The sequence below is a fragment of the Poecilia formosa genome, unplaced genomic scaffold (genome assembly GCF_000485575.1).
Source record: "Poecilia formosa unplaced genomic scaffold, Poecilia_formosa-5.1.2 Scaffold275, whole genome shotgun sequence".
Taxonomy (NCBI): Eukaryota; Metazoa; Chordata; class Actinopteri; order Cyprinodontiformes; family Poeciliidae; genus Poecilia; species Poecilia formosa.
The window spans coordinates 752,713-770,756 of NW_006800214.1; the positions used below are offsets into that span (position 1 = coordinate 752,713).

Consider the following 18,044-nt stretch of genomic DNA (forward strand, 5'->3'; position numbering starts at 1 on the left):
CGAGCCTCTTCTCATTCACCCGTCTTCTACTTCTCCCTCCACTGCTTGATTTCTATCAGCTTTCGTCGCTCTTTCTTTCCACTTCTTCATCCTAAGTGCTCTTTATCCCTGTATTGTTTCTCACAGCTCTTCCTCTCCACCTTCATCAGCTGTCTCCTGCTCTTTTTCATCTGATACTTCTGCCTCTCTCTCTCTCCCTCCCTCTCTCTCTCTCTCTCTCTCTCTCTCTCTCTCTCTCGTTCTTAACTTTGGCCTCCTTCCACTCCTTCTTTTCCCTTCTCTGTCACTGCCCCTCCCTCCATTCCCTCTCTGCAGCTTTCTTCTCTAGACTAGATATTTCTCTTTTGATATATTTTTTTATTTATTTCATCTTATATTTCCACAGATATTGAATGGTATCTCGTTGCAGGCGCTAATATTACACAACAGTGAATATCTGGCTGCTGGAGTGATTCAGTGTTGACAGTGTAGCAGCATATGGGCGGTGAAGGGTGAGAATCATTTAGCGGGATGTGGGCTGCAGCAGGCAGGATTACTGCGGAGTCCTCTGCATCTGTATGATGTTTGGAGGCGTGCAGCATTGTACTGGGGTTGCATCAGTGGAACTGTGTTATGTAACATTTGGGCTACAGAGAGGGACTCATGTTCTCCCTCAAACTGGCTCGCCCCCCCCTCCTCAGCCACTGCTTTAAATCATACTTCTCTTACAGAAAAAAGGAGTAACATTGATATAGGGAGTCTACTCCCTTTACTTCTTAATTAAACTTCCCTCTTTGTCCCTCCAGGCAGGCGATACAATCACCTTTTCCTTCCCTCCCCTTAGTCATCACTCCTTCATCACTTTCCATCTTTCTCTCTGCTGTCTAATATAGGATTTATATTGGACTGCTGTAGATTTGCTCCAAACACATCAGCCTGTATGTTAGCCACAGTAAAAATAAAAAATAGGGTGGATTCACACAACTGACACATTTGGTCCGCTATAAATGGAGCAGACTTTGTTTGGACATATTGTGCAGGTGTAAATGCACTCATCCTGGTGCGGACCAAACAACTGGAGCGAGACCCACTTTCTGAGAGTAGATCCATGTGGAGGTGGAATAAAATCCAGAGGAAAAGTCTTTAGTTGCATCATAGCAATCAAATCCTTTTTACTCGTTGACCAGCTGCTTCCATGTTTCTACTTCTGTTTTGATTATTTATTTTGTCAAATTTAAGCTTTAATGATATCCTAATATTTTTACATTTTTTGTATTTATTTATTTTTCTCTTGAAGTGAAATCAACCGGCTGGACCTTGGCCTGACAGTGGAGGTGTGGAACAAAGGGTTAATCTGGGACACCATGGTCGGCACCGTGTGGATTCCCCTCGGTAGCATCCGACAGTCAAATGAGGTTCGCCATGACCACCGCTGCATTCTTCAATGGTTTGTGCAATTTTCCCCCGGCCCCCCTGCATTACCTGCAATCTTTGTGTACACAGGAAGGTCCTGGAGAGTGGCTCACGTTGGACTCTCAAGTCATCATGGCTGACAGTGAGATCTGTGGAACCAAAGATCCCACTCTGCACCTGGTGCTGCTTGATACACGCTTTGAACTGCCACTAGGTGAGACTACCAAATGTGGGTAGAGTAGCAAGAATTGTTCTCACAAAAGAACAGCATTGTTTAAAAGTAAAAAGCATAGTGCAATATGTTTTTTGTAGTAGTTATTATCTACGTCTGCTCAGTGAAATCACTTGGAGTGAGTTTGGAACAAATAAATTATACTTGTCTGTATATTTTCAGTGCAGACAGTGACAAATGAGCAGCAAAAACCTGCCTGATTAATTACCCTGACCCACTTTTTAGTTGTATAGTTTGCACCAGGAGAAGTGTTTGTGTCCTTTTTCTTCTCGGTGATCAAGCTGAGTTCCTCTTAGCATTGATTAGGTGTCATTTCTATCCTGTTTCCTCTTCCTCTAATCAATAATGTACACCTGACTCCTCAATATGCACATCCTGCCTATTTATAGAGAGTTGGCTCTGAGACTGTAAGCAAAACAGGACAGTTTTAAATATAGAGTTGTGAGGTCAAGCCAAAGCATCTAGAGCTGTATTTCTGTTGTTTTAAAAAAAAAAAAAAAAAGACCATCAGAACCAGGCCAAAGTATAATTACAGCTGATGTTTTTCCACCATGTTTCAGTGTTATCTGACAGGTGATTTTGTGTGGGGTTATTCAAAGGGTTTCAGTTGGATGAGCCTTATTTTTGAGAGATTTTGTCACCTGGAGTTTGACCGAATGATTGTTTTCAGATATCCCTGAGGATGAGGCGCGCTACTGGGCCAAAAAACTGGAGCAGCTCAATGCCATGAGGGACCAAGATGTGAGCTGCCAGCCTGTTTGTTTTAACACCCCCAAATAATCCTGCAGTGCAGGCACAAGCCAGAGAGCAGGTTGCATCATACTTGCTAAAATCCTCATAACGCTTTCTTCACCTTCCACAGTGCTTTGCATAAATATTGATACCACTTAAACCTTTTCTTGACTTTCTGTAATTTGGAAAGAAAATTAGTAGCACTTTCTTTTGAAATGTCATACAAGCATGCTCAGCTTTTCCAGTTTGGAAATATTCTGGGATGCATTCTTGTTGATCCATTTCACAGTTAATATAAAATCCCAACAGAATAAATTGAAAGATGTAGACGAAATGTGAGAAAGGCTATTATTTTCCAAGATACTGTGTGCATAGCTTTATATATGACACATATTTTTGTGATCCTCAGCCAACTCCGTGTTTAACAGTAAGTTTTCATCTGTTCTGCTTCTGTCAAATGAAGTACTCATACCAGGAGGAACAGGAACGCCCTCTCCGTGTGCCGGGAACCCAGTGTTGTAAGTAACCTGCAGCTGATTGTACAAAACTGAAAATTATCCATTTACGTGTAATTAGATTGCTTTAACTCAGCCTCTGGTATTATGTTTGGCCACACATGGGTTGCTGTGCGTTAGAGGGGAAACAGGTCTTGTTCGCTGCACCATAAAGGATCAATAATCCTATCAAATGTCTGGAGTCAAGCTCCTTGAGATTGCCTGTGTTTTTCTGCTGTTGGTCCAGTCTGTGGAGTTCGCTGAGCCAGCTGTCTGAGGCAATTAGAGAGACTCTTTCCATTCACTGCCTGCATTGGGGAACATTGAAGCACCGATGGCGGGAATGCATGTTGGGAGTATGAGTACCAGTTCAGGTCAAGATCAATACAAACTCTCTCCTGTTTCTCTGCAGGTAACTGGAGTCTGTGGGGAGATCAGCAAAGTAAGTGCACCGTATTCTCTACTCAATGTTTTTCATCTCTAAATGAATATTTTTTTCATGGTCTTCTGCAATGTGGAACATAATCTGTTGACTTAGAAAGGGCTTTCAGGATGCCTCGTCAGGGTCTGACGTTCTCTGTTAATTAGATAAATCGTTACAAAGTAAAAGTCTTTTCTTTATCGCTTTTATTGCCTCACTGCATCTGAAGAATAAGTAGCAGCGATACGATTCAAAAGTAGATGCTAATTGTTGGCATATGTTGGACTTGATGGACTTTCACAAGCAGATTGCACTGCTTTGTGAATTTCCACTAAAGCGATTCAGAAGATATCTGATTAAATAATGCCTATTGAATACAGATTTATTTATTTATTTATTTTTTGATAGTTACGCAAATGCCTTTACCTACATTTCGGCCACTTATGGTTGTGAAAAATGGTATTTATTCTCCAGTTTTCACTTTATTTGATTAAACATCGAGTAGATTTAATTTTACGGGTGATTTAAAAGGAAGACAAGAAGACGCTTATAAATATTTCTTGCTCTGCCACAGTCAAAACAGAAAACTTCATAAATCTTGTGCAAAAAATGTCTGCTTTTCTCTGTCATTTCCCCCATTGTTGTGATCAGCGGATAGTGTTACATAAGTGCCTGTCAGACTCACCCACACAACTGCAGCTATTCATTTCTGTTAACTCAGAGGAAAAAAGAAAGAGCAGGGGGTAATGATAGACATTGAGCAGATTAAGTTTCTCACACATAGAGAAGGAGAGAGAGAGAGAACGATGCATGCAGGACCAGGGATGATATCTAAAACTTAGTCCGATGCCTTTTTAGGAGTCAGCAGTGGAACAGTCACAGACGCCATTTGGCTTTCAAAGTGCCAAAGATGAGGATTGATCATCATAAATGATTAATAGATCACCAGTTTGGCTTTTGACTACTTCACTCTGTACAATTGTATTAGCACTTTCCTCTGGGTCGGTAATTGTTGATCTATGAACACAACAGAAAAATAAAGCATCTCTTTAGCAAGCGCATCAACTTTATGTTCGTCATGTGTTTTACGTGTGAATGTTCTCTGTATGAAAGAGTCTCTTTCCAGTTTGGAAAATATTTGTTCATTCATTCTTTTCTCTCTTCCTTCTTTGCTCTGTCATTTGCTTTCTTTGATATTTAAGGCATATCGACTGCCATAAATGCATTGTGAACATTTATTATCTTAACCCTTTCATGCATAGTGGTCACTACAGTGGACAGCTATCTAAAAGCCATTTTCTTGTGCTTCTTGTGGATTTCTATGTCATAAATGCACACAGACCACTGAAGTGGACACTAATGCATCATAAAATACACCATCAACTACTGACCATCAGCTGGAAATGCAAGAAATATTTTTTGTTAAATCCAATATAGCCGACAGAAAAAAAAAGCATGCCGACCGACCCGGTCCCTCCTTCTACTGTAGACGACTCTGGCAGGTAAAAAAAATATTGTGACATCAGATAACTCATAAAGAACAATACTACTGATGTATTTTTCAAATAGCAACTTTGTATTTGGAGAAATTTACAATTTATCACCTAAAAATAAATAAATAAGTAAATAAATAAATAAATAAATACAAATTTCCTACCTTTTTTATGCCTTAAGAAAATCCCCAAAAAAATTGGAAAAAAAAAACCTGACACAGAGTATCATAATTCATGCATGAAAGGGTTAAAATAATTGTAAAGGACTGGAACTCCGGAAACTTGAGTCCTGAAATGTCTGAAATTTTTCATGAATAATGTGTAGAGGGTTCAATTGTGAAAGCGTGCCAACCAGTCAGAATCGGAAAGAATGGTTCGATTGGGATTAAACTCTTTTTTCATCTTCACCGTTATTATCACTTCCCTCTGCCTTTTATTTCTGTGTGTTTGAGTAGACGAGGACCCAGACAGCGCTGTTGACGACAGGGACAGCGACTACCGCAGTGAAACCAGTAACAGCATTCCACCTCCTTACTACAGCACGTCCCAACCCAACGCCTCCGTCCACCAGTATCCCATCAGCCACCAGCATCGCAGCTCCAGAAGCTTGTCGTATCCACGCTCCGGGAACAACCAAGATCTCGACTACCACCATCAAAGGACAATCAGGTTTGCGTCTTTCTTATTTAATCACATGTACTTTCATTATAACGTTTGTCTTTGCCTGTGAGAAAGGAAATCTTTTCAGTTCCCAAAATGACTAAAAGTTTGGTTAATAATTTGAAATGCAAAGTTTTGCAGAAAACATTCAGATCTGAGCTGCAATCAGGGAGAAGACTCCCACCATTCCTTATTTAATACTTGGCTAAATGCTTTACTTTTAAAAAAGAAATTAAATAATTATGTTTTATTTCATGTTTCCATCAAGTTTTTCTTGATGGAAACACTTTTGATTTTTCTCAATGATTTGCAACATGATACCTTGGTCTTAAGATTTATGCAAATATACATGAGTGGTTTTTCTACTTAATGACTGAAAGCGCATTCAAAAATAATAAAAAATAATATTTCACTGCTTTATAGGCTTCAGTCAGCTTAAAATTCAGGTTGAACCAGAGCGTTGTTCCTTAAAATTTGTTTGGTCAAAAGTGCAAAAAAGTGCAATTTTTTTAGCTATTTTCTACAAACTAAATAATGTTCACAAATTTTACTTTAATTAATTTGCATTGTTGGTCACTTAATTTCTTATTTAACAAATAGATTCAGATTTTGCAATAGGTATTCCAGGTGGAGAGATTTTTTTTTTTATCAATAAGGGTGTTAGAAAGTTTTATTTATACATTAATTTGAAAGCATTGAAAAAGTTAATTTTTGGTGATGTCAAAAGTGCATTTTGCTCAATATACTTCTACGACCATGACCTCCAAACGGCTCTAGAAGGAATGTCAATGAAAATATTATTTAGATACACAAAAAGCTATTTTTAACGTTACAAAAACAGCTGAATGGAGTTCAGTCAAAAATGAGCTTTACAGTTTCCACCTGTGTGTCCAGGTGACACAACTGAGCCTGGTTCCAATTAACAAATCCAACGGATTTGTGACATAAAACCTTATGATGTTGTCTGTTCACTGGTCAACTTTTCGTTAGCCCACCCAGACTGGTTTCTGTTTCCTTCTTAGTTATTTTCGGAGCTGTGTGATTTCTCAGCGTTTATTGATGGGTTTTTCTCTCAGACAGTGAATGAAAATATGCATCCACCTCTCGCTCCATGAATAATTCAACTGGCAGTCTAACGGTCAATACGGCACATAAGATTAGCTGCTTGTGTGAGTGTATTGGACAGGGGCTTCCCCCCTCTCTCCCCACACCTCCTCCTCTCCATCTCATCCACTCAGCTCTGTGCGCACCCTCCCTCTCTACCTTTCTTCCTTCTGTTTTGTGCCCACTGCTGCCTCCTTATCTTCTCTATCATCTTCCTTTCTCTCTATGAGCCTGTGCTCGGTTTTTTAATAACCCCCATTCATCAAGACATATAAAGCTAGTTTTTTGTTGTTGTTTCATTTCTTGATATTTCCTCCATTTTTTCTTTGTCAGCTGTCCAGCAGCATATTTCTGCTCTGCTGTGTTTCTTGCTGCTTGTCTGGTACCCTTGTACTTCCTGTGTTTTCATTGATTAGCCATCAGCAGTTCTCTCCACTGCTCTGAGATGCGCATAAAAGGTGTTTAGTGGGGAGCACAGCGTACTGGCCACAGTGCGTCAATGCAGCGCTCAATAATCATTTCTGACGTTACCCTCATAAAGAGGCTGACTGTTTACTACATGTTACTGCATTCTAACTTTTCCTTGCTGTCGTCTGTCTGCCTTTCCAGCCCTACTGGAAGCTATGCGTCTTCTGCAGAGCTCAGCCGGTGCAGCAGCCAGCTCAGTGAAGAAGACTACGGAGGAGAGTACGGGGAGAGGGACCCGTACGACGAGAATGACTCATACCACTCCTGCCACTCCTCTGTCAGCTACAGCAAAGGCTCCCCTGACTGGGACCCCGATGAGACCCAGGGGGCGTACAGTGATGAGGGCGGCTACAGCAAAGACGGAGGAGAGGAGGTCGCGCTCTACCAGGGAGATGACGGCGAACTGTATGAGGGGGAGGAGGAAGGTCTGTATGAGGATGAGGAGATGATGTATGATGATGAGGACTTGTACAACCTGGACGGGACCCTCAGTGAGGACCTTGAGCCGCCGTTCACTCCCACTCCAACATCAACCGTTCCGCCGATGCTTGAAGTGCCCAACTCCAGGCCTCCTCTGGAGAAACAGTCCTCTATACACCAACAGCCCCCAGGTAAAACGCCCAACCAAACGTCCAATCAGGCTCAGCCTCCCACAGCACAGCCCCCTGCTGCCCAACAAGCGGCCCAGCCCCCCAAACAACCCCAACCCCAGACACAACCTCAACCCCAAGCAGCCCCGTCTGCCACGTCCTTCTTCTCAATGGCCAAACCTCTGACAGCTGCAGTCACAGGCCTGGCTTCTTCGTTCCTGTCATCGGTTCCCGCTGCCCAGCCTCCACAGGCCCACCCACCAGCGTCAGCCGTTCCTCAGCAGCACCAGTCTCCTCCAGCAAACTCTGTCCCTCCTTCACACCCGGCCACCCTGGCTAATTCGGCACCCCAGCCGCCCTCCACTGCCACTGGTCCTCCATCCCAGCAGCCCCCGCACTCCGCGGTGCCACAATCACACGCCAACGATCCCGCTGCCACACAGCCAGCCAGTCTCGAGGATGTGGCACCTCCGATTGAGGAAGAGTGGTTAGAAAACGAGATGATGGAGGAGAAAGAGGTCAGTACTCCCCCTGCTCAGGAGGAGAAGCTTCCTGCAGAGCAGAAAGAGGAGCAGTATGAAGAGAGCAGACCGCTGACACCAGAAGAGCAACAGGAGGCTCCACCTGAAAGGTAAGAAATGTTGGGAATGGAAATGAAACTGATAAACTGAAATGTCAACAGATGACAGCAGTGTCTAGATTTGTGTCCGTTTAATAGGGGTGGGCGATAAGGACTTAAAGTTTTATCACAATATTTTGTGGTACTATTGTGACAGAAATAAAAGTGACAATAAAAACTATTTATTCCTTCTTGTTTTGGAACCTGTGTGGCTCTGACTGCATAACACAGCAATCGTAGCCCCACAAACAGATTCTGCTCTTGAAAAAACACACCATTTATTTGCTTCTTTTGGATACCAATCACATAAAAGTGTGATTTTTATCACTAAGCTACACACAGACAATTCAAGTAATTATATTTTTTAAATTGTTATAATTTATCAGTGGTCTAATGGAACAAACAGTGGAGAAACAAGTACAACTAATAATCCTGACGATCCAGATAGTTTGGGAGGGTTCAAACAGCATTAATGGGACTTTATTGTGACAACAATAAATATTTTTTTTATGAAATTTGAAATTTATGATGATAAATGATACAATAAGTGCCCACCTCTTCTTAATTTTTTTTCAACTGAATTAAATTCAAAGCAATTTTCAGAGTAAACCCAAGATTGATTGGGAGTATAGATAAAGTAAGATTTTAGGAGCCTGTCAGCAATCAGTAATCACAGCTCAACTAATATCCTCTTTGTATCAATCGTATTAAAAAATTAACGCATTAAATATTTAACATAACCATTAATACAGTCTACAAGAATGTAATTTCAGATGTGTTACATATACACTGACTGGTTGAGTTTCGTTAGAATAAAATTGTTCGTTGGTAGAGAAGTTTGTTGCATTTAGAGCTGATTAGTTTTGATGAACAGCCAATATTGTGAGCAGCAATTTTGTCAAAACTCCTAAATATCTCATTGACAAAGAGCATATTTCACTATCCTTCACTCTCCCTTTTCATGGCTCTTTTGTCTTACTGCAGCCCGAGCACCACGCTACGGTGCACTATTGCTTTTTCTTACTATTACATATAAAATATCCTTCCTTTAGTCCTCCAGTACCAGAGGAGCCGAAGGAGCCAGTGGATCCAGCAGCCAGAGCCAAGGAGAACTGGCTCAGGCTCTACAACAAGGTCTTAGACCAGCTTCGAGAGGTAAGCTCACTAATCAGCTTCCTGCTATTTTCACCACCATTCTTTCAAATTCAGTGACTCTGGACCCAGTTCTGTTGGTTTGATTCATTTAAGTATGCACCAGTTCAAGAGGCTCTACAAGTTTCTACCAAGTCTTTGAAATATTTATGCGCCGTGCAATATTGATGTGCAGGCTTGATATGTACGGCAACTTCCTCAAGTCTATTTTGATCCTGAGGTTTGCAGTTCACCAGGAAACAGACATGATGCCATATATCTTCTATAATTAATGCCTTTCAGCTTTCTTAAAATATTAATACTTGTCAAAAGGCAAGCTTTTATTTTAGTTTGGGCGAAGCACCACACAGCTTGATTTAGCTGAGCACTTTTCAGTTTTTGCTTGCTTGATTTTCACTTGCACATTTTGTTTAATCATTACATTTTGAATTCAGTTGTGCAAAGAATTAATCACTTGCTTCAATGTTCTGTTGATGTTTGTTTCTTTGCGTTTTATGTACATATGGCTTCCTTTTCCTTGTCTTTATTTTATTTTTTTTTGTTTATTTGTGCCGACCCACTTTGTTTTCTTTCCAGTTTCATGTCATTGCCATAGCGATACTCACATGCACTTTGCTCGGCCGTCATTGGAGCATGTTGACAGGTAGGTGCAGCCTGAACGTTTGCGAATCGGTGAAGTCCTAGTCCTGTCTGACATTACAGACGCTTTCATTTTGTTTATTCATCCTCATAGCAATTTGAATCCCTTTTGTTGTATTTTGCAAGAGCTGTCTCCACATTATCCTGATAGGCTGCATTTATATAAGAATTATTGATTAGAAATATAGATTATAAATGGAAGCTTTATTGCTTTGATGTTTGGGTAGCACAAGTAAGTAGCTAAAGTTTATATATGTAACATCTTACAGGTAAAAGCACAAAATATTTAGAAAACAAAACATATAAAAGTGGGTCTCAAGAAGCCATATATGATAAAACCCACTATAAAATATTCAATAAACATCTGGGATCAGAGACAAAAGCCCGTGCAGAGCCATCAAAGTCTTAAAAAGTGAAGGCTAAAATTTTAAAATGAACTTTGAAAGTCACTGCAAAAAGCCTATAGTGGGTATTTTGTTCTGTCTCTATGTTGTGGAAGTTAGAAACCTATCAACCTCATTCTTATTTAAATCCAAGAAAGTGTAAAGAGTTAAATGTGTAAAATGTAATCTCCTCTTCCAGGTTTGAGACAAGACTTTAAAGATTACAAATAGGAACCAAGACACAATGGATGAGTCAAAACTAACAACCAAGGTTTCCATAGTATGACTCTCCAGTTAAGCCCTGTTTGTCAAGGCGTTTCTTGATTACAGACTGGCAATATTTAGGGGCAATAATAAGACTTCCTGTCTCTTTAAATACAACTGTATTTTCAAGAAAGTGTTTAAAAAAACAAAAAAGCTAACATAAAGTCCATCTGAGGCTTTGTGTTTTTAGATTTTATATGTTTTACTGTAAAGCAGTTTGTGATTCCAACTGTGAAAAGTGATTTATGACTAAAGTTACTTACTTAATGATTCTTACAAGCAGCTGTAAGCAGCTTGATTCTGGTCAGGGCATCCATCATAAACAAAGGAAAGACGTGGTATTTAGCTCCTACGATTAAAGGAGCAATAAAGCTGCTTATTGTCAGCATGACAAATATTAAAAACGTTACTATTTCTTTGTGAGCCAAACTGTATTAGACAATGAAAAGATTACATCCCAGAGTTAAACCCTGAGAAAACCTCTAGATTCAGACTTGATCTCATCGTTTTTGTCTTTTGCCTGAAAGGTATGAATGAAACCCATTTAGAACCTGACAGGATGTAATAACCATATCATGGAGCCTGTCAATTAAGCCAACTGTGTCAAAAGCAACTGCAAGACCAAAACTGTGACATTTCTGGCTCAGCCCTGTTTTTCCCTCTTTAATAGTAACATGGAAAGCAAGTTTGTAAAATCCTGAAAAAAAGCTTTGCTATTGGATTCACACAGCATAAGGGGTAAAAAAAACAAACTGCACGGACAAACTTGAAAACAAAGTTTTTCTTTGTTTAACATTATTCTCCTTGTTCTGTTTTTGCAAAGGCTCGAGGAGAGACCTCCAGCTCGCTGTGGTTTGGCAAAGGAGGGTCAGTACTTCCTACTTATTTCCTCTGTCATGTAAAATATTGTACACACAGATTTCATATGCAATCTTGACTAATATTATATCCAAAATATATAATTAAAAAAAAAATGTTTCTGTCATTAATGAAAACGATTTAATTTGTGAAAATGTGTCTATTTTTTAGATATAGATTTCTTTTTAAATTGCATCTTTTCTCTTTAATATTCCAAGTCTGGCTTCAGGTTCAACATTTTAAGCACCAGTATTTTACTATTTTCATTACCAATTATAAAATAACACTCAAACATACACAGGACATGTCTATGAGTGTGTTTTTGGTCTTTTAGCAATTTTGAATAAAAATTCAAACCAGTGAAAATGTAGCTGTTATGTTGGGTCTAGTTTAGTATTCAAACTACTGTTTTTGAAATGTTTGCAAAAATGAAAGCCTGTCCAAATTTCGCAAGAGAGAGTTGATCTAATTTAATACAGATAATAAAAATCAGCAAAATCTTCCTTTACCACACTGTGAAATTTAAAGCTAGCTTCAGTGTTGGATTGTTTCAGACAATAAATCCCAATCAGTTCAGGAAAAATATATCATATTCAAATGTTCAAAAGATTATTAAACAATGCAAAATGTATGGGATTTTGAAATGGAAACTGTGTAGGAATCTTTTATATATATTGCAAAGCTACTCCAGTTCTATCAGCCGGGCTATTTACACTGAAGGCGGATCTAGTTGTGAAAACTGTAGATGCCTTCTGAAGAATTAACTAGTAAGCCCAAAAAAAAGCAATCATATAAAGGAATGGAGAGCTGTGATTAGTATTTGAGAGGAGGAGGCTGGGGTAATTAAATTTTCCAGTTAAGTCCTTGAGAAGTCCTCATGTTGCATAGCATTAGAAGCAGTGATTAAAAATAGATACATTAGCTTCTCAGGCTCAAACACTATTTCGTGGCTACATTGTTTTTGTTGTTTTTGACCAGCTAGAAAGAGCTGTTACCCTGTTAATGAATATATATTGATGTGGCATTGTGTTTCTACAGAATGGGAGGTGCGCTCTATAGTATTGACAGCATGCCTGACCTTCGCAAGAGAAAAGCAATTCCTCTCGTCAGAGATCTGGTGAGAAACGACAATAAAGCAAACACACAAAGCACTACATACGCCACACTTGTATTGATTAAAATCTTGAGGCAGATGGTAATACATTTTTCTTAATATTTAAAGATTTTATATTTATATTTTATATATCTATATTTTACATACTTTATATATTTAAAGAAACAGGTTTTAATCAAAGATTTATTCACATTTAGTTATGTATTTGACATTGTGTCTTTTCACAAAATCCCAGAATCTGTTCAAGGATAATCCATCCTCGCACCACGATGCTGCTACACCCTGCCTTAGTGTTGCAATCGTGTATTAAAAGTGATGAGAAGTTTGCAACACATGCAGTATGTTTCTTAATAGTCAGAAACTTCAGTACCAAGTGTCAGTTTTTCTTGATTTAATAGCCCAATAAGAAACTCTTATGTAGAGGAAAGGTTTAAAAAAATAGTTCCCCCTTCACCTCGCCAACTCTGAGCGTGTTGCCTTTGTCCTGTTTAGAATAGTTATGGGTTAAAAGTAAATCTTTTAATAATAGATTTTATGATACTCCATATAATGTTCAGTAACCTTAGTAACAAGTTTGTTGATTTTTTTTCTCGTAACTCTCAGATTGTCAGTGTGCTGTTTGTTTTTAAGTGTGTCTTGCTTTATGATATTTGAACTCTGGGACTTTTTACAACAATACAAGGAGAGTTTTGTGAATATTATGATATTGAAATTATGCTCTTAACATCTGCCGTTGAAAAAAGAAAATAAAAACAAACAAACAATTATCTCCTTTTGTTTTTCTGTCTGTGTTTCATCATGGCCTGGGCTCATTAGGCTATGGTGAGTATTTATTTATCATTTAGCATCACCCAGAAAAACACAACAGTTGTAGATATTCAGATGTGAGTTTGTGTTATTTTGCCTCCAGTCTCTGGTGCAGAACTCCCGCAAAGCCGGAATCACCTCGGCCATGGCTTCAACCACTCTTGGCAATGAGGAGCTGGTGGGTTTTCTCTCCTCAAAGCTGTTCATCACAGTTCTCAAGATTTTCCAGTAAATTATCACTGCGGGAATAAAACTTGTCCTTTCCCCCCTCCCTCCCATCATTGTGCCTGCAGAAGAGCCACGTGTATAAAAAGACCCTGCAGGCTTTAATTTACCCCATCTCCTCCACCACTCCACATAACTTTGAAGTGTGGACCGCCACCACCCCCACATACTGCTACGAATGCGAGGGACTGCTATGGGGGATTGCGCGGCAGGGCATGCGCTGCTCTGAGTGCGGCGTCAAATGCCACGAAAAGTGCCAGGATCTGCTTAATGCCGACTGTCTGCAGAGTAAGATCACACAGATATTTGCACATCAGCACACAAGTGTGCGCATCTTTAATTATGAGCATCCACCTTGTCCTCCACCCAAACTCTGCTTCCTTCTGCCAGATTGACATCCCATTATTCTTGTCCTCTATCCACTCTCACATTCTCCTCCCTCTTCCTTTCCAATTTATCTGCTGAGTAATGTGCTGTCACAACCCGGCCTCCTTTCTCCTCTCTCGTCTCCCCACAGACTTATCAAACTGTTTTTTTTTTTCTTCTAATTTTGCTCCACAACGAGAGACTTTTAAGCTGCTGCCTTGATTTTAGCGTCTTTTATGACGTGCTTAGTGAATTTCTCCTGGTTCCAAAGAGCTTGTTTTAAGATATGTTTCCCAAATTGTGCCACTATTTACAGCCACTCAATAATCAGATCTGGTGGTTAAGTGGGATAATTAGATGGTTTTGGTTTTGGAAGCGGCCAGAAGCTGCCAAAGACATTGAAATTTAATCTGTCCCTATTTAAACTCTTTCTTTAGAGAGAGTTATTGCTCTCTCTAAAGAGAGTTATTGCCTGGAAATATTGGATGAGGCTCTGTGCAAGAAATACTCACAATTGCAACTTGTCCTCCTGCGTTGCAACGCTTTTGCCACATCAGGAGCCGCGGAAAAGAGCTCCAAGCACGGCGCAGAGGACCGGACGCAGAACATCATAATGGTGCTGAAGGACCGCATGAAGATCAGGGAGAGGAACAAACCAGAGATCTTTGAGCTAATCCAAGAGGTGTTTGGATTGGACAAGACGACGCACAGCACGCACATGAAACAGATCAAACAGAGCGTGCTCGACGGGACCTCCAAGTGGTCGGCAAAGATTAGCATCACAGGTTTGTTTTAGACTCATTTGGTAAATAAAGTAACAGAAACCTGCATCTGTCTGAACAGGTGGTCCGGGTTTTAAGTCTTACCACAGTGTTTCAGTTGGATTTACGTCCAAACTTTCACCTAGCCATGCTAACTGCAGTCACGTACTCACCAACCATTTAGGATCCAGCAACTACTATTATTACTACTACTACTTTAATTGTGGGGCATCAAAATATAGATGACTGAACCTGCATGCATGCCACACATGTCAGATTTTTAACTGTGAAAAAAATTCAACATTATGTTTCCTTTTTGTTCCACTTGACAAATGTGTGATACTTTATGTTGGTTTCAGTTGTGTTATTGCCTTAGCGCTGATGTGGAAATCCACTAAAATGATACAGCAAAAAATCACCTGATTGTTGTTTTATAGTAAGACGTATCCTATACTGTCAGTGTGTTTAGCTGTGTCTTTATGGTCCCTTTCTTTAGTGGTTTGTGCCCAAGGTCTTCAGGCTAAAGACAAAACAGGCTCCAGTGACCCTTATGTAACCGTCCAAGTTGGAAAGACAAAGAAAAGGACCAAAACCATTTACGGCAACCTGAACCCGGTCTGGGAAGAGAGCTTTCACTTGTGAGCACTGCAGCGAACTATGACAGATTTAGGCATCATTCTATGCTCACTTTAAAAAGTATCGTTTTACTAGCATTTGAATTTAAGATTCCTAACTTCTGATGTTTGTGTTGCTTCGGTCTCGTCCAGCGAGTGCCACAACTCTTCCGACCGGATCAAGGTCCGCGTCTGGGACGAAGATGACGACATCAAGTCCCGCGTAAAACAGAGGTTCAAACGCGAGAGCGACGACTTCCTGGGTCAGACCATCATCGAAGTGCGCACTCTGAGCGGGGAGATGGACGTTTGGTACAACCTGGGTGAGTTACGCGCAATAACGCCGGGAGAAGATTAGAAACGGATGACAGGAGCAGTGAGTCACCAGGAGATAAGAGCCGGGAAAACATGTAGCCGAAGAGCTTGTCTGCTGTAGATCCAGGAGATTTCACCCTACTAATGAAGTGTGTGTATCTAATATTTATTTAACAGATAAGAGAACAGATAAGTCTGCCGTGTCGGGGGCCATCCGGATGCACATAAGTGTGGAAATCAAAGGAGAAGAGACTGTAGCTCCTTACCATGTCCAGTACACCTGTCTGCACGAGGTCAGAGGGACAGAGAAATAGCTTTGTTGTTTTAGCGACACCATTAAGCATGCAGCAGTAACATATTTTTTCACCAATACAACAGTTGCTACTCCTATTGTTAAAAAGAATATCTTCAGACATTAAAATGTATTAACGTTTTTATTTGTCTGCGTTCAGCACTTATTCCAGTACACCACTGAGGACCAAAATGGAGGCGTAGTAAAGATCCCAGAAGCCAAAGGCGACGATGCCTGGAAGGTGTACTTTGATGAAACTGCACAGGAGATCGTGGATGAGTTTGCCATGAGATACGGAGTAGAGTCCATCTACCAGGCCATGACGTCAGTACCTAAAGCTTATTCACACACTCAGCCACACGTTTAGTTTACTGGATATCTAAGAATAAAAAGGTGGGGAAAGAAGAGAAAATATTACTAAATGGCCTTATTACAATTTTTTCCCCAACAGCCACTTTGCCTGCTTATCGTCTAAGTACATGTGCCCAGGAGTGCCAGCTGTGATGAGCACCCTCCTTGCCAACATCAACGCCTACTACGCCCACACCACCCAGTCCTCCAACAATGTTTCTGCCTCGGACAGATTCGCTGCATCAAACTTTGGCGTAAGTCCCAGAAGAAAAAAAAAACTGCTATGGGAGATATGTGATAAATGGACGATGGTGCTTTTAAAAACTCTTTAAGAAACAAGTAAATGTGATTCCTCTCATGGTCAACCACATGTACTATGCTGCTCTTGACTTGGTTAAACTATGTTTCATTATATTTTGGTTCATAAAACAGTCAGACTAACAGTCTCTCAAATATCAATTAGTCTAATAACGTTAAAATGAATCAGAAAGATGAGCTACTGACCTTTGCATTGAGTAATCTCTGTAACATAGGAAGAAGCAAGGAAATTACAGTATATTTATCTGAATTCTCATTTATTTATTGTTTTTTAGTATTTTAAGTGTCTGGTAATCGACACTTAATTTAAAGATGGAAAAAAAATAACAAGAAGTGTATCAGTGGAACCCAGATCTACACCTATCTATTTACCAAAGATTAACAAAAAAATAAAAACTGAACAATTTCATCAAAAATAAAAATGATACATTACACTTTAAATCTACAGACTACAGCTAAAACAGAAGATTCTTGATGAGGAAACTGGATTTTTTTTTTTTATCTAAAGAGCTTAAAGAGCCTATATTTATTAATACTTTATGAATGATTAAAGAACAGGGTTTTACAGTCTAATTTATAACCTTTTGTTTATTTCGAGTGAGAAAAAGGTGACGAAATCCGCCTTTAGAACCTGCCTTGACCTGTCAGCTCTCAACCCCTGAAGCAGCACCATGAAAACAGAGGCAGCCATAATTTGTGCTAATTCATCATCTCACTCTTTACACAAGTTTGTGGGTCTGCTCACGCTGTTCCCGCCTTCAGACCAGCAGGCTGATTGTTCTGACCCGGGTCACCAGACGACTTGGGAGGGATTTCACTTTGGATCATTTGGAGAGCTAAAAAAGTACTAAGTAACCTTTAGCACCTGCCCATGACATTGAAGAAATAGAAAACCTTGAAAGAACTTGAAGCATCATGTATGATCCAAACAAGAATACTGTTTCCACAAACAAATTAGAAAAGTCCATCAGGTCTCTCTTTCTGACTCTGATGGGAAATTTTCTCTCTCAGTCTGGATTCAGCTACACTAGACGTTTGGTAGGTGGTGTCATGATGGAGCAGACTGAGTAATCACATGTGGCTTAGGATAACATCACATTAGACAGCTAAAGAAAAATCTGATTCCAGTACAGTTTCTACAACCACATTCTTTAGATTAAAAGAGACCAAAATGTCAAAAAGATTACACACTGGATATAACTCATTGCAAAAATAATTCTATTTTTAGATGCACAGTGATGCAGACTCTGATTCAATTTACAAATGTCAAAGCTCAGTTACCTTGTTGTTAATTGAAACAACAATTTAATTTAGAGGAACATTAAAAAAAAGCAGAAGTGAGAACAGCTGAAGTGCAGCCACTCAGAAAATTTGTGAGAA

At 39.8% G+C, this 18,044-nt stretch overlaps 1 protein-coding gene across 1 annotated transcript in view; it reads left to right on the forward strand.

The window, feature by feature from the left end:
* Nucleotides 1-18,044, forward strand: part of LOC103151245 (protein unc-13 homolog A-like) — a 49,718-nt gene that overhangs the window by 6,949 nt on the left and 24,725 nt on the right. The window contains exons 4-22 of the mRNA XM_007571189.2: nucleotides 1,277-1,394; nucleotides 1,483-1,606; nucleotides 2,295-2,365; nucleotides 2,820-2,874; nucleotides 3,263-3,292; nucleotides 5,220-5,433; nucleotides 7,138-8,217; nucleotides 9,258-9,360; nucleotides 11,467-11,510; nucleotides 12,540-12,618; nucleotides 13,432-13,437; nucleotides 13,526-13,600; nucleotides 13,716-13,935; nucleotides 14,571-14,798; nucleotides 15,271-15,412; nucleotides 15,542-15,711; nucleotides 15,881-15,996; nucleotides 16,156-16,319; nucleotides 16,447-16,600. Of these exons, the coding sequence (XP_007571251.1) occupies nucleotides 1,277-1,394; nucleotides 1,483-1,606; nucleotides 2,295-2,365; nucleotides 2,820-2,874; nucleotides 3,263-3,292; nucleotides 5,220-5,433; nucleotides 7,138-8,217; nucleotides 9,258-9,360; nucleotides 11,467-11,510; nucleotides 12,540-12,618; nucleotides 13,432-13,437; nucleotides 13,526-13,600; nucleotides 13,716-13,935; nucleotides 14,571-14,798; nucleotides 15,271-15,412; nucleotides 15,542-15,711; nucleotides 15,881-15,996; nucleotides 16,156-16,319; nucleotides 16,447-16,600 (3,193 nt within the window). The remainder of the gene's footprint in view (nucleotides 1-1,276; nucleotides 1,395-1,482; nucleotides 1,607-2,294; nucleotides 2,366-2,819; nucleotides 2,875-3,262; nucleotides 3,293-5,219; nucleotides 5,434-7,137; nucleotides 8,218-9,257; nucleotides 9,361-11,466; nucleotides 11,511-12,539; nucleotides 12,619-13,431; nucleotides 13,438-13,525; nucleotides 13,601-13,715; nucleotides 13,936-14,570; nucleotides 14,799-15,270; nucleotides 15,413-15,541; nucleotides 15,712-15,880; nucleotides 15,997-16,155; nucleotides 16,320-16,446; nucleotides 16,601-18,044) is intronic.